At 43.0% G+C, this 12,992-nt stretch overlaps 1 protein-coding gene across 1 annotated transcript in view; it reads left to right on the forward strand.

Annotated features, from left to right (window-relative positions):
- Window positions 1-12,992, forward strand: part of LOC147029236 (uncharacterized) — a 72,878-nt gene that overhangs the window by 24,726 nt on the left and 35,160 nt on the right. The window contains exons 3-6 of the mRNA XM_085876589.1: window positions 256-390; window positions 522-1,465; window positions 7,921-8,082; window positions 10,417-10,452. Coding sequence (XP_085732715.1) covers window positions 256-390; window positions 522-1,465; window positions 7,921-8,082; window positions 10,417-10,452 — 1,277 coding nt within the window. The remainder of the gene's footprint in view (window positions 1-255; window positions 391-521; window positions 1,466-7,920; window positions 8,083-10,416; window positions 10,453-12,992) is intronic.

Consider the following 12,992-nt stretch of genomic DNA (forward strand, 5'->3'; position numbering starts at 1 on the left):
AGAAATTGTTCGGCTATCTATCCAGGTCGGTGTTAACTGCCCCATCCACGACAACTTGGTCAAGGGTGGGAATCAACTTAACCGGCGTGGACATGACAATATTTCTCATTGTAAACACCTTGATTTATCTCCCGCAATGGTGGCAGCATTATGGAGCCACGATCTAACAGCGGAAGTGACGTCTATTGCATATCACCTATTGACTGGATTTATATTTGGCAGTGTTTTACACTTCATGTCCTTCATTGTATTCAGGTGATGTCTCTGCTGTAAATATGGAATCCAGACGACACAACGGTTCATCCATCTCAGAAACTTCAAGATATTCTTCTGTCGAGGAAGATTCAGATGTTCATTTGACAAATGGCAGTCCTGTCTGTTCTGCAACAGGTGAGCAGAAACCTACAAAATGAACAATCAATCTTTTTAATTCAGGATTAAGAAATTTTGGAAATTATGAAATATTTTGCACTTGGTGTTTGACAAAAAAAACGTAAAATAACTTGTTCTTTGTTTTGTAGTACAATCAAGACGTGAAATTGGGCAGATAAGGTCCAGGAGCAGTGTGACAGTGAAGAAGATGCCCATTTTGAAGAAACAATCCCAAGAACAAGACTCACGACCTTCAACATACAAGTGTACATCTGGTGAAAACAACACAAATATCAATATTAAATTAAACAAACCCAAAAAGGTTATCGAAAGGCAAATCCATTACAAGTGTAATCGATGCGGTGCAGATTTTACTTCACCGAGAAATGTCAAGATACACATGAGGACCCACAGAGAAGAATGTCCACAGAAATGCTCTGTCTGTGATAAAGGTTTCTCTCAAAAAGGCAGATTGAAAATTCATATGACTATCCACACAGGAAAGCGTCCTCACAAATGTTCCAAATGTGATAAAGGTTTCTCTCAAAAAGGCAATTTGAAAAAGCATATGATGATTCATACAGGAGAGCGTCCTTACAATTGCTCTTTCTGTGATAAAGGTTTCTCTCATAAATGCAATTTGAATAGGCATATGATGATCCATACAGGAGAGCGTCCTTACAATTGCTCTGTCTGTGATAAAAGTTTCTCTGATAAAGGCTATTTGAAAACGCATGCGAGGATCCACAAAGGGGAGCGACCTTACAAATGCTCTGTCTGTGATGAGGATTTCTCTCTCAAAGGCAGTTTGAAAATGCATATGAGGATCCATACAGAAAAGCATCCTTGCAAATGCTCTGTTTGTGATAAAGGTTTCTCTCATCAATGCAATTTGAAAATACATATGAGGATCCACACAGGAGAGCGTCCTTACAAATGCTCTGTCTGTAATAAAGGTTTCTCAGATAAAGGCAATTTGAATTCGCATATGAGGATCCACACAGGAGTGCGACCTTTCAAATGCTCCACATGTGATAAAGGTTTCTCTCATAAATGCAATTTGAAAATGCATACGAGGATCCACACAGGAGATTGACCCCACAAATTTTCTATCTGTAACAAGGATTTCTCTCAAAAAAGCGATTTGAATCAGCATATGAGGATCCATTCAGGAGAGCATACAACAAATCCAGACAAAAAGAACAGATAACACAGGAACTAGAAAACGAAGCATCCTTCAAACACCTAGGAATAAAAGAAGACCCCCCCCCTCAGATAAAACACAAAAAATGCGTCGAATAATCAGTAAAGATTATCTTCACAGAATATTTCCAATTCTGAAGTCATCCCTCTCTCCAATGAACAAAACCAAAGCTATAAATCAACTTGCAGTGCTGGTATTCCTGTGCAATGATAAACTGGCCACAAATGGAGATCAACAACTCCGATCCCAAAACAAGGAAACTTCTAACTATTCACAAGATGTTCCAAAAAAACAAAACAATGCACACCGAGGTTGTACTTAACGAAACGAGGATGAGGCGGCGATCTGATGGAGCTTAACCAAGTGCGCAGAACATCATTTGTAGGATTAGCAGAGTTTGTGAAAAGCTCAACAGATTCTCCAGGATGAGATTTGTACATGAGCAAGAATACATCAAACCAGAAAAGGGATCCTTGGTCCATTTTGCAACAAACATCCAAAAAGAGGTGAAAATTATGGATACTACACAGGAAAATGAAACAGATACAAACATAGCCCCAATCATTGCAAAGAAAAAAAGAAAAACTTCAAAAAAGAAATATCAGCAGATATTCTCCAACAAACGGGAGAATGATAAAAGAGCAGGAAGATTTAAAAAAACAGCTTGACAGGATAGGGATTGACAAGGAAGGCTCATTGGAATGGGTAAGAAGAGGTCAATTGAATTGGGAGAGAGAACGAATCATCACCAATGCCCAAGACCAAGGACATTACATTATTGCCTTGAATAAAATGACCAAGAGGACTGCACGAATGCCTTCGAACGAGGCGATGAGAATGACGTTCCACAGTTTGGTTCATGAATTGTGATCTTTACCAAAAAGGAAGTGGAGATTTTGAGTTCTGGAGTTCCCACCTCCTGAAATGCAAATGGAGATAACAACCAACGAGAGCCTAAAAAAAAGAACTCAAAGTAAATGACAGAAGAAAAGACCAGCAGTTTGAAAATTTACTTATAAGATTCATTCAAAAACCAAGGAAACAGAAGCGGAAGAAACGACATTGAGAGGATATTTGCAAAACAGAAAATTATGAAACACTCGCCAAGATGCTGGAATCAAAAAAACCCTGGTCTGGTTGACATCCCGCATTTCTGATGCTCTCTACAATCACTAGATTTGACCACTGGATGAGCTTATCCAAGGGGAAAAGGAACGGATGAGTGGGAGACTAATCCTGATTTTCCCTCCTGAGTTTTCAACAGGCAATACACCATTTTAAGTCTTCTCTCCCTCATCCTGACTCACTGTTTTCTGATCTTCACTCATTCACTGTGTCTTTTGCATCTGAGAAAGAGGAGAACATTCTTTCAACCCTCGACATCCGTGCTCTCGGCTCGTGAAAGAGCTCGGACACCGAACAGATCAGGACATAACATAACAAAAGGAACATCAGCAGAAAGTGGAAAGTCCAACAGCAGGGCGGAGGGGAAAAATATACAGACACTGACAAATTCTGGGTTTGGCTTTCGGTTCTGGGTTTGGACTTCCGGTTCTGTGTTTGCAGTGACGGTAGGGGCTCTCAGGGCTCTCTGCTGACTTTCTCAAAGCTAAGTTTCTGGTCGTTATCTGTCCCGTTTTAACTGTATATTTTCTCACCTACATGTTTCTGTGTGTTCCGAGTTCGGTTTTGTTTCAAAAATCGTGCTATTTTGTGAGTTTTTGTCGACCTTGTCTTACCAGGTTCCTTGAGGCTCTCCATCCTTTCCCTCCAGGTGAACGGTCGTTTTTACTTGTATTCTCTCCCTATTACCTTCAATTCCTATTTTCCCCACTTTCCCAACACCCCCATCCCTCCAATCTAAACACTCTGTTTCTTGACTTAAATCCAAAACAAAAAAAACAACTACCTTTCTCCCTGCATACCCACAAGTCCTGATACTTCTTCTTCTTCCTTTTGCCGGCACACCATCTTTGTTCCATTTGAGCTGACCCACTCTCGCCATCACCTTCACGATTTCTTCCGACAACCTACCATTCCCGAATCTTACCAATTCTTCAAAAATACATCAAAAATTAATAATCTTCTTTGTATCCTTTCGATCTATACACCTCCTGCAACCACGTGTCTCTCTCCACCCTCTTCCTAATAAGTTTCATCAACCCAGCAACTTCACCCTGCGTTTACAGTTGCAAACTCACCATACACCTCCATGATTTTACTTCAACCTTCCCTTTTCCAAATGTTACACAATCTTTATTTCAAATAAATTAATAAATAAATTCACTTTTAACAATACACCTCACGTAACCACGTGCTTCATCGGAACCACGTGATCTGTTTCCACCTTCTGTTTACCGATCCAAATTCACCATTCATCTCAATTTTTTCTACAACCTTACCATTACCTGATCTGATGAAAACTCTCTCAAATAATAATAATAATAAAAACGATCTCTGATAATGCTTCATCTTCCTCTTTCACATGTCGTGCTCATTACTGTATCATAATGCACTACGCTTCTTTTTCAACAGACTGCTCTTAATTCGACCTTTCCTTCATACCTTACCTAAAAAATCCAACTGTTGCAGCGTTTCTTCTCTCCAGTCTGTGAATTCGCTTTTCTTGCATCAATCAAGAAATGTCCTTAAATCGCATTTCTGACCGAAAAAATTTTTTTTAATCCCAGTTTGCTATGAATGTTCGCTTTCCATCAGCCTTTCTTTTTTATCCAACTTCAGTGCCAACTCACCCCTCTCACCCCTCCCTCTCAAAGCAACCATCACACTCTTCTCCCTCTAAGCCTCCCTCTCACCTCTCTCAAAAACTTCCCCCCTCACCTTTCTCCCTCAACTCTCCCCACTCACCCTTCTCCCACCATTCACCCCTCTCAAAGTCCTCCCCCCTCACATCCACAAAGCTGCCTCCTTCCCCTGCCCTCTCACCTCCATCTCATCACTCCACCTCCTCAAATCCTCAACTGCCTTCTGTCCCCTCTCTTCCCCCCTCTCCCCCAGCACCACAGAGCCTTTTCTCCTCCTCATCCAGCCCCCTACCCAAGCTCTTCTGCAGTCCCCCACACTCTTTCAACAACTCTCCTTACCTCCCCCCCTCCTCCCCTCCCTTGTCCTCCCCTCCCATCCCCTGCACCCAAGGCCTCCTCTTGACAGTGTGGACTTCTTCATTGACAGTGTGGACCTCAAATATCCAGGGCTTTCGCTCAAACCTTTCAGATATTTCCATACAGGTTGCCACTGACAAACCAGACATAATCTGCCAAACAGAAACTTTCCTCCCTCAAGACGTCTCTGACTCCCAAGTGTCTCTCCCTGGTTACTCCTTCCTATGGTATGACAGACCTGAGCCTCGTCCTGGTGTAGGAGTTGCTCTCTTCATCAAAGACTCCATTCCTCACTCTCCGTGAACTGCCCTCACTCCCCCACACCCCCAGGAATACCTCTGGCTACGGCTTCCCCTCCACTCCAACCTCATGCTTATATGTATGCTGTACCGTCCACCTAACAGTGATGACTCCATTTGCACCTCACTATCTGAAAACATGGACCAACTTCTATCTTCTCATCCAAACTCTCTCTTCCTCATATGTGGTGACTTCAATTGTCATCATGCCAGTTGGCTAGGTGTGGGTACCTCTCTCACCTGTCATGGCATATCAGCAAAAGCTTTCTTCGACTCAACGGGACTGATTCAATCGGTCAATTTCCCGACCCTGATCTCAACCAACATTACTCTATCTCTTCTGGATCTGATTTTGACAAATTTCCCTGAAAATATCTGCTGTTCTTCCTCTGCTCCAAACGGTTCTTCTGACCACGTGCTTGTCAAAGTGGATATCTCTCTGGCTAGTATTAGAGAACCACCTCAGCGCCGTCGACTCTGGCATTTCATTCAAGCTGACTGGCAGGGTCTCCAAGCAGCCATCAAACTTCTAGACTGGTCTCCCATCGCTACTTTCTCCAACATCAACTCATCCTGGGAATTCTTTCAAACAAACTTGCTCTCCCTCATGCACAGATTTATCCCCTCTCGTCTTCAGTTAAGGCCGAGGTCACATTTGCTCTACAGCGAGGACAGCAGCCGTACACCCTCTGAATTGACAAACGTGCAGGGCCACAGAGAAACTGAGGTGGCCTCAGGGAGGCCCTACGTCATTTGGATATATTTTACAGGCCGTAGGGGCGCCGTGGAATTATAGCACGGAGTTATAACTTTTTTCATTTCTACGTTCGCCATAGCAATTCGACAAGCCAAGCTATGACGTAGATGTGGGCTTGCGTTATTCGTGCGGCTACCGTAAGCTCTTCTCAATGAAAAATGAATTTTCCCAACCCCCAAAAAATTACAGCGGCCGCACTATTTCAACGGTCGCCGTACGGTGGCCTTGCGGTCTGTGTGACTACCTGCGGGCAATGCAGGGTCGACGCACAGTTCCCCTTCGCCCGCCATGCACCTACGTACAGCCTCCGTGGCAGTCTGCGTCGACCATGCGTTACCGCTAGAGATCGGAGTATAGGTGCTTGCCTATACAGTGGTGCCCCCAGAATCCGAATTTAATTCGTTCCAGGAGGCTGTTCGGATTGCAAAAAGTTCGGATTCAAAAAATATTTTCCCAATAAGAAAAAATGGAGTGAATTAATCCGTTCGTGGACCCAAAGAAAACCCACTTTCAAGACACTTTAAACTGAAATTCCCCATGTTTAAGGTAAAATAAGATGAGTAAATGACCTTCGGTGGTAGTGTATTGTATGTATACTGGTACAATCACCACAACCAAAGGTCCACACAGGCTCGAGCTCCGGCCTGGGTTCCGATCGCTCGCGCACTCTGCGAGATCGCTGCCCCCAAGGCAGCTCATCAAACATGATGCCCGCAGAACCACTTTCATCAAACGCATCGGCTGACGTAATCATGGATATTCCAAATTACAGTACAACTGGTTTTGCTGTGAAATTCAATCCTTGCCTGACAGTCCGTCACACCATGTGATCGGATTGCTTTTTTTTGTTATTAATTAAAACACAAGATGATTAAAAAAACAAACATCACAAATGAAGGTGAAAACACGAGGTAAGGCCTAAGTCACATTTGGCTCGGCGGCCGGAGGGTCTACACAATGTACGGGCACTAGCAATTATAAAGCGGCCGCAGTATTTCCACGGTCACACAATGTAGCAGTCACATATGTTTTTCTTTTTCGGGTAGACGCACGGGGTATTTATAAATTGTGGAGACCGAAAACGTGGGGTGCCGTACGGTCTTTGTTTGATGTCGCACGGTGACCTTAGGGTATTCCTGCGGTGGCCAAGGAATTTTCAAGGCAGACGCAAGGTGATCGCAGGGGGACCCTAAGCCGAATGTGCGGCCAGACGGACGGTAACGAATGGGTTAAAAAATTTTTTTTAACAGTTCTTTTGTTTCGGCTTGTCGAATTTCTACAGCGAACGTAGAAATGAAAAAAGTTATAACTCCGCGTTATAATTCCACGGCACCCTTACGGCCTGTAAAATATAGCCAAACGGCGTAGGGCCACCCTGAGGCCGCCGCAGAAACTCTGCGGCCGCCACACGTTTGTCAATTCAGAGGGCGTACGGCCGCCGTATCCTCGCCGTAGAGCAAATGTGACTGAGGCCTAAAGTATCGATCGACACACGAGAGATGCTTTCACGAGTACTTCCACCGACGAACTGAATGAACAAAGCGCGAAGATGCGGGTCGAATAGGTGGGGGAGACACGTGAACAAACATGAACGCTACGTTGTGTTTGGTTTTTAAAAATGTATTAGGTTTTTAGGGCAAAATTTTCTCGAAAAAAATTGTTTGGATTCCAATTTGTTCAAACAATGGGGCGTTCGGATTCTGGGGGCACCACGGTATACTATAATTATAGTTGTAGTATATTCAGTTACATATACTGGTATATTTTTATTTCAGTAAAAAAATGAACTGGTATATATACCCACTCGTTACCGTCCGTCTGTCCGCACGTTCGCCTGAGGGCCCCCCTGCGGTCACCTTGCGTCTGCCTTGAAAATTCTATGGCCGCCGCAGCGACGCCCTAAGGTCACCGTGCGACATCAAATCAAAGACCGTACGGCACCCCCACGTTTTCGGTCTCCACGATTTCTAAATACGCCGTGCGGCTCCCCGAAAAATAAAAACATATGTGACTGCTACATTGTGTGACCGTGGAAATACCGCGGCCGCCGTATAATTGCTAGTGGCCGCAGATTTTGGAGACCCCACGGCCGCCGTGGCAAATGTGACCTTGGCCTAAATCAGCCACGTGCACCTTTGCTGTGAGGTGGGCCCTCATTGAGATCAGCGTGTGCGGCGCCGCTGTGAGGAAACTGCAGCGCAGAGCCCTCGCTCCCAAGTGAGCCCTAAACCCAACGTGTGCAGCGAGTCATATAGTGCGTTGAGCAGTCCGGGATTATCGACTCGAGCTTCCGATGATCTGGGCAAGATTGCCAGTTGCATTAAAAAGGCATCCTTCCTCCCGCCCATGGTTCACTGAAGCTTGTGGCGAGACAGTTGTCCGACCCAGTGAAAGCAAACTCTGACTCCTAAAAAAAAAAAATACTTAATGCTGTAATCCAGTACTTCCACAACTCTATACACCATGCATTAAAACTGTTTACAGATAACAAAATTAGAGATATAATCCACAATTGAAGACCTAATGCAGCTCCAAGGTTGAGTTACTGGTTCCCTATAATTAGCTCCCATTTTCATCATATCCCTAATTTGATGATGACTAATTATATTGAAATCCCCAGAAACTATGTTTCCACAAGGACCATATAAAAAGGGGAAGAAGAACATGCACAGTCAGTTTCGAAAATGTCCTTTCTCCCAAACCACGAGCAAACACACTCAAAACCCCCAAGGGACAACAATCACCCATCGATCATTCACACGGTACCAGGTGAGAATGGATGAAGCAGGATAGTCAGAAGGTCCCAGGTTCTATTGGCAACGGCTTGTGGAGCAGGATGGAAAAGCTCATGGAACCTCTCAGAAAGCGTCTCCCTCTACTTTTCTTCTTCTTCTCTGGTCTCAATCGTCTCAGCACCTGACTTATTCCCACTTTCCCCAACACAGAGTCCAAACTCACCAATCACTGGGGAAATCCCTGGCCAAGCAAGAGCATCTCAAACCAATCAGGCTTGCTAGCTCTTTTCCAAGCAACAATGCTAGATATGGAGCCATGCACCCAGCAACACCTTGCCTTGTTTGCCACCAATCCGTGACAGTTGTACGGGAGGGCTCGGAAGGCTTCTTCCTCTAATCCCAGGGTTCAGAAGGAGGGGTATCAACTGGGGAAAGGCTTGTTATGGCACGGACAATGCTCCTCTCCCAGCACCCATCTGGTTTGAGGCAGAAGAGCGAAGGGACAAGATGCCTCAACAAAACTGGCAAAAACACCATCTCTCGGTATCTAACAAAAACTGGATGACTTATCCCTATGTTGGCACTTCATACAGGGATAGAAATGCTGCATCATTACCAGGAATGTAAACGTGGGTCAAAACCTCAATTTTTATAGCTGCCCTCCTTAAACCAGCCTCCACCCCTTCCCATGGACATCATAAAAAAGATGTCATGCATATCACAAAATCTCCCGCATGATATCTCCCGCGATACCTCTCACTACCCATGCTGAGTCGTTGGGCCTCTCACTCTCTCACCACAGGCAGTTCGGTGGTCTTTCTGTCTACTAACGCCTCCTCTGTAGTCTCCCCCCCTGCTGTGTCTGCGATTTGTCCCCACCATATTTCCGCAGGACTCTCAACGTCTGCCAACAACCCCCTTCTGGTAAAACTATCAAATCACGAATCTCTGGTCACTTTCACTCGTTCATTCCTCTTTTCCCCACCTTTGGAATAAACTCCCACACTCTCTTCAATCCCATTCTTCTCTCCAGGCATTCCAAACAGCAGTTCACCATCACCTTTCGTTCCCCATCCAAATCCTCGATCTTTTCTACCCCTATTAATCCACCCGAAACCCACCTCCTTCAAATTTCCTGCTTTCCTTCCTGAAAGTCCCTGTAATGTCCATGCTCCCTGCCCCATCCCTCTCCCTTTCACAGATCTCCTCATGTCTCTGTTCCTCACTGTTTTGACCTTCCCTCTCCCACCCTTCTTGTCTCATGGGGCATGGAAGATTTATCTTCCATTTATCTATCAAGGACCTTGCTGTGCGTTGTGTGTTAGCTCTCATACAAGCCTCGACAAGGTATACAAAAAAATAATGATAAAGCAAAGTTGAAAGATGGCAAAAAGTTCCACCAGGATTGACCCAATATCACATTTTGAGTTAAAAAATTTTTTTTCCTGTTTTGACCCCATGACCCCAAGTCCCCACCCCTTGGGGCGATAACCGGGGTCAAGTCCACAAAATCATTACATATTTCAGGCATCTCCAAATGTTGAATGCATTTACAAAAGTTGCATTAAAAATAGCTTTATAATGTACTAATAATTGAATTTTTCTGTGTTTCATCCTTTGATCCCACCACAGAGAGTGTGGCTAAAATTATACTGCTCTTGCACCTTCTTGCCATGTGTTGATCATAACTACCAAGTTTAGTGAATTTCTGCACAGAGGAGATGGTATGGTGGACAGACAGACTGACAGATGGAGTCAAGTACAATATCCCCCCCCTTTTTTTTTTTTAAAGGTGTATGGATAAAAATGTTATTAAATGTGAAAGAAATATGAAACCACACAAAAGGGTTCTCTGAATCTAAGTGTGGAAAAGTCCATTGTTTTGGCCGCACCATGAAATTGCTAACTTCAACTCGATCATTTGCAGATGTGGTCTGTTGTGGAAAACAAGCACAGTGCAAAGGTAAGTCCACAACTGATGAGATCTTTGTTTATTTTTTCTATAAAAAGTCGAGGTTCGTGGAGGAGCGAGAACATAGAATGGATCTGGAAGTAACAATGAAATTTTAAATTGCAGTTTATACCGTTCAAACTGGCCAGGTTATTAAACTGGTCGACCAATTTACACCTTTAGAACTGGTCAGGTTATTAAAGTGGCTGACCAATTTATATCTTTAAAACTGGTCAGGTCATAAAACTGGCCAACCAATTTACACTTTTAAAACTTGTCAGGTTATTAAACTTGCTGACCAATTTACACCTTTTAAACTGGTCAGATTATATTAGACTGGCCGACAAATTTACACCTTTAAAACTGGCAAGGTTATTAAACTTGCCGACCAATTTACACCTTTAAAACTGGTCAGATTATTAGACTGGCCGACAAATTTACACTTTTAAAACTGGCAAGTTTGGCAAGATTTTTTTTTTTTGCCCCCAAGGGACAACTGGCAACTGGCAAGATTATTAAACTGGCTAATCAATCTACACCTTATAAAGTCAGGTCATAAACCGAAGTTAATCTTGTTTCACTGGTTGACCAATTTACACCTTCAAAACGATGACTAGTCCATCTAAGGCACTTTTTGAATAAAAAAAAAAGGAATTTTCAAATCCTTTGACGGATTCAAATATGGGTTAAAAAATATTCACACTTACTCAACCAATCAATAACTCCATTATCCTTGTGGATTGGATTATCAGGTCGCGCAAGGGAAGTCACGTTAATTGTATACGTCACAACAGGACCTCAGCTGTTCAAATTGTCTTTCCGAGATGATCGAATCATACCACATGAAGCTCGTTTAGAGATGCAACCAGCACACCTACATCACAGTGATAACAGGATTTATTTTTTATTTTATAATAATGGCTCAAGCATCGTGGTTGAGATTGTGAATAAATCACATACAGGACAAGGACACTAAGAAATAGCAGTGTGGTTAATTTACAAGAATTACAATAACGACAGTTGACAATGGATAAATAAACACAGGATAAGGATTTGAAACTGGGATCGCGGGGTCAGGAGTGATAGTCAGATTGGAACACCAAACAAGCAAATATGAATGTCCTGGTAAACATTTGCTCCTGATAATCATGTCCCGTCACTTTAGTGTTGGTCGGACACAGAGGTAATGGCATGAAGAATCGTTTTTGTGGCTCTTTAATTTGCAAACACCTGGATTATGTTCATGAGTTAGCTTTGAGTTAAATGGTATGTTGGTTTCATAAAAATTCCAGCTAGAATTTGTTAAAGAAGTTTCATTTTCTCATTTTCGAATTCAAATCTGCCTGTTCGAGGCTCACGCTAAACAAGTTGCGAAAGAGGATGTGAGTCCATAGTAAACAATCTTTACCCTTCCAGCAAGCATAGATAAAGGAAAAGAGACAAATTTTGCCCCATCATGGTTCAAAGACCTCTTGGTAATTCAGGAGGACAAAGGCCAACAATCAGCAAGGGGCTGTTGGAGATACAGAGAGGAGGGCCCATCACACAAAATATATAATTCCATTGAGAAAGCCAAAGAAAAGCTTGTCTGCACATAATGTCGCTATTTTTAATTGATGTTCAATCTCCAGCGACATTTATTTATTTTCAGTGCAAATCTTTCCATTAATAATGGTAGGTTCAAACCCCTCTGCATGTGTAACTCATTCTTTCATGAGAAAAGTTTTTCATTTACGAGAATCTAATGAGGTTAATATATAATGTGATCTTTACTCCCATCAACAGTCGATATAACTTCCCAGGCCTCCCACAAGGAATACTGAGATGTAGAATCCTCTCTCAATAATCCAGGATAAGCCTAATTAGGCCTTGTTTGGTGTAACTATGGCAGCAATAAAGTAACACAGGGCACTTTGACAGTTAAAGGAGAAAACTTTAACAGTTACAGAGAAGAGGGAAATGTTTTACTGCAGGTGGAAACATCTACCTTCTTGATGTCCGGGGCTCAGTGACGAGCCTCAAAAGAGCCCTCAGAACAAATCTTTGAGAAAAAGAAAACTTCACACCTTGGTCCATGATTCACGACAACCCACACTGAAACGGAGGTGGATACTTCGAGACCTGGGAAGACTGTTCCACCTTCTGAAACCCACATATGGAGATAACAAACAACACACACACAAACACGCATGCACGCACACACACCCACACCCAACAAAAAAAAAATTATAAAATGCTTTGAGAGATTTAATTTGCGCTGTTTCAAAATTGAGGATCATGTTCAGCCAATAACGTTGGATGGAGAAAGGTTGACGTTGTCAAATAATGTCAGCTCTGTGTTGAGTAAGATCAGAGATCTGGAGGAAGATGTAAAGAAGAGTGAAAAGTGGATTATGTAAATGTAGATCAGTGTTTAGTCCTGTGTAATAAGGGAAGTCCTGTGCAATAACGGAAAAAACGGCAATGATCATTTGAGAAAAAGGATGTGCAGTGGAGTCGAAGATGAATCATGGATAAAATCAACAGGACATTGATTGAGGTATGCCAACCGA

Source organism: Eptatretus burgeri, chromosome 4 (genome assembly GCF_056783735.1).
Source record: "Eptatretus burgeri isolate ZD-2024b chromosome 4, Ebu_testis_v1, whole genome shotgun sequence".
In the NCBI taxonomy this organism is placed as follows: domain Eukaryota; kingdom Metazoa; phylum Chordata; class Myxini; order Myxiniformes; family Myxinidae; genus Eptatretus; species Eptatretus burgeri.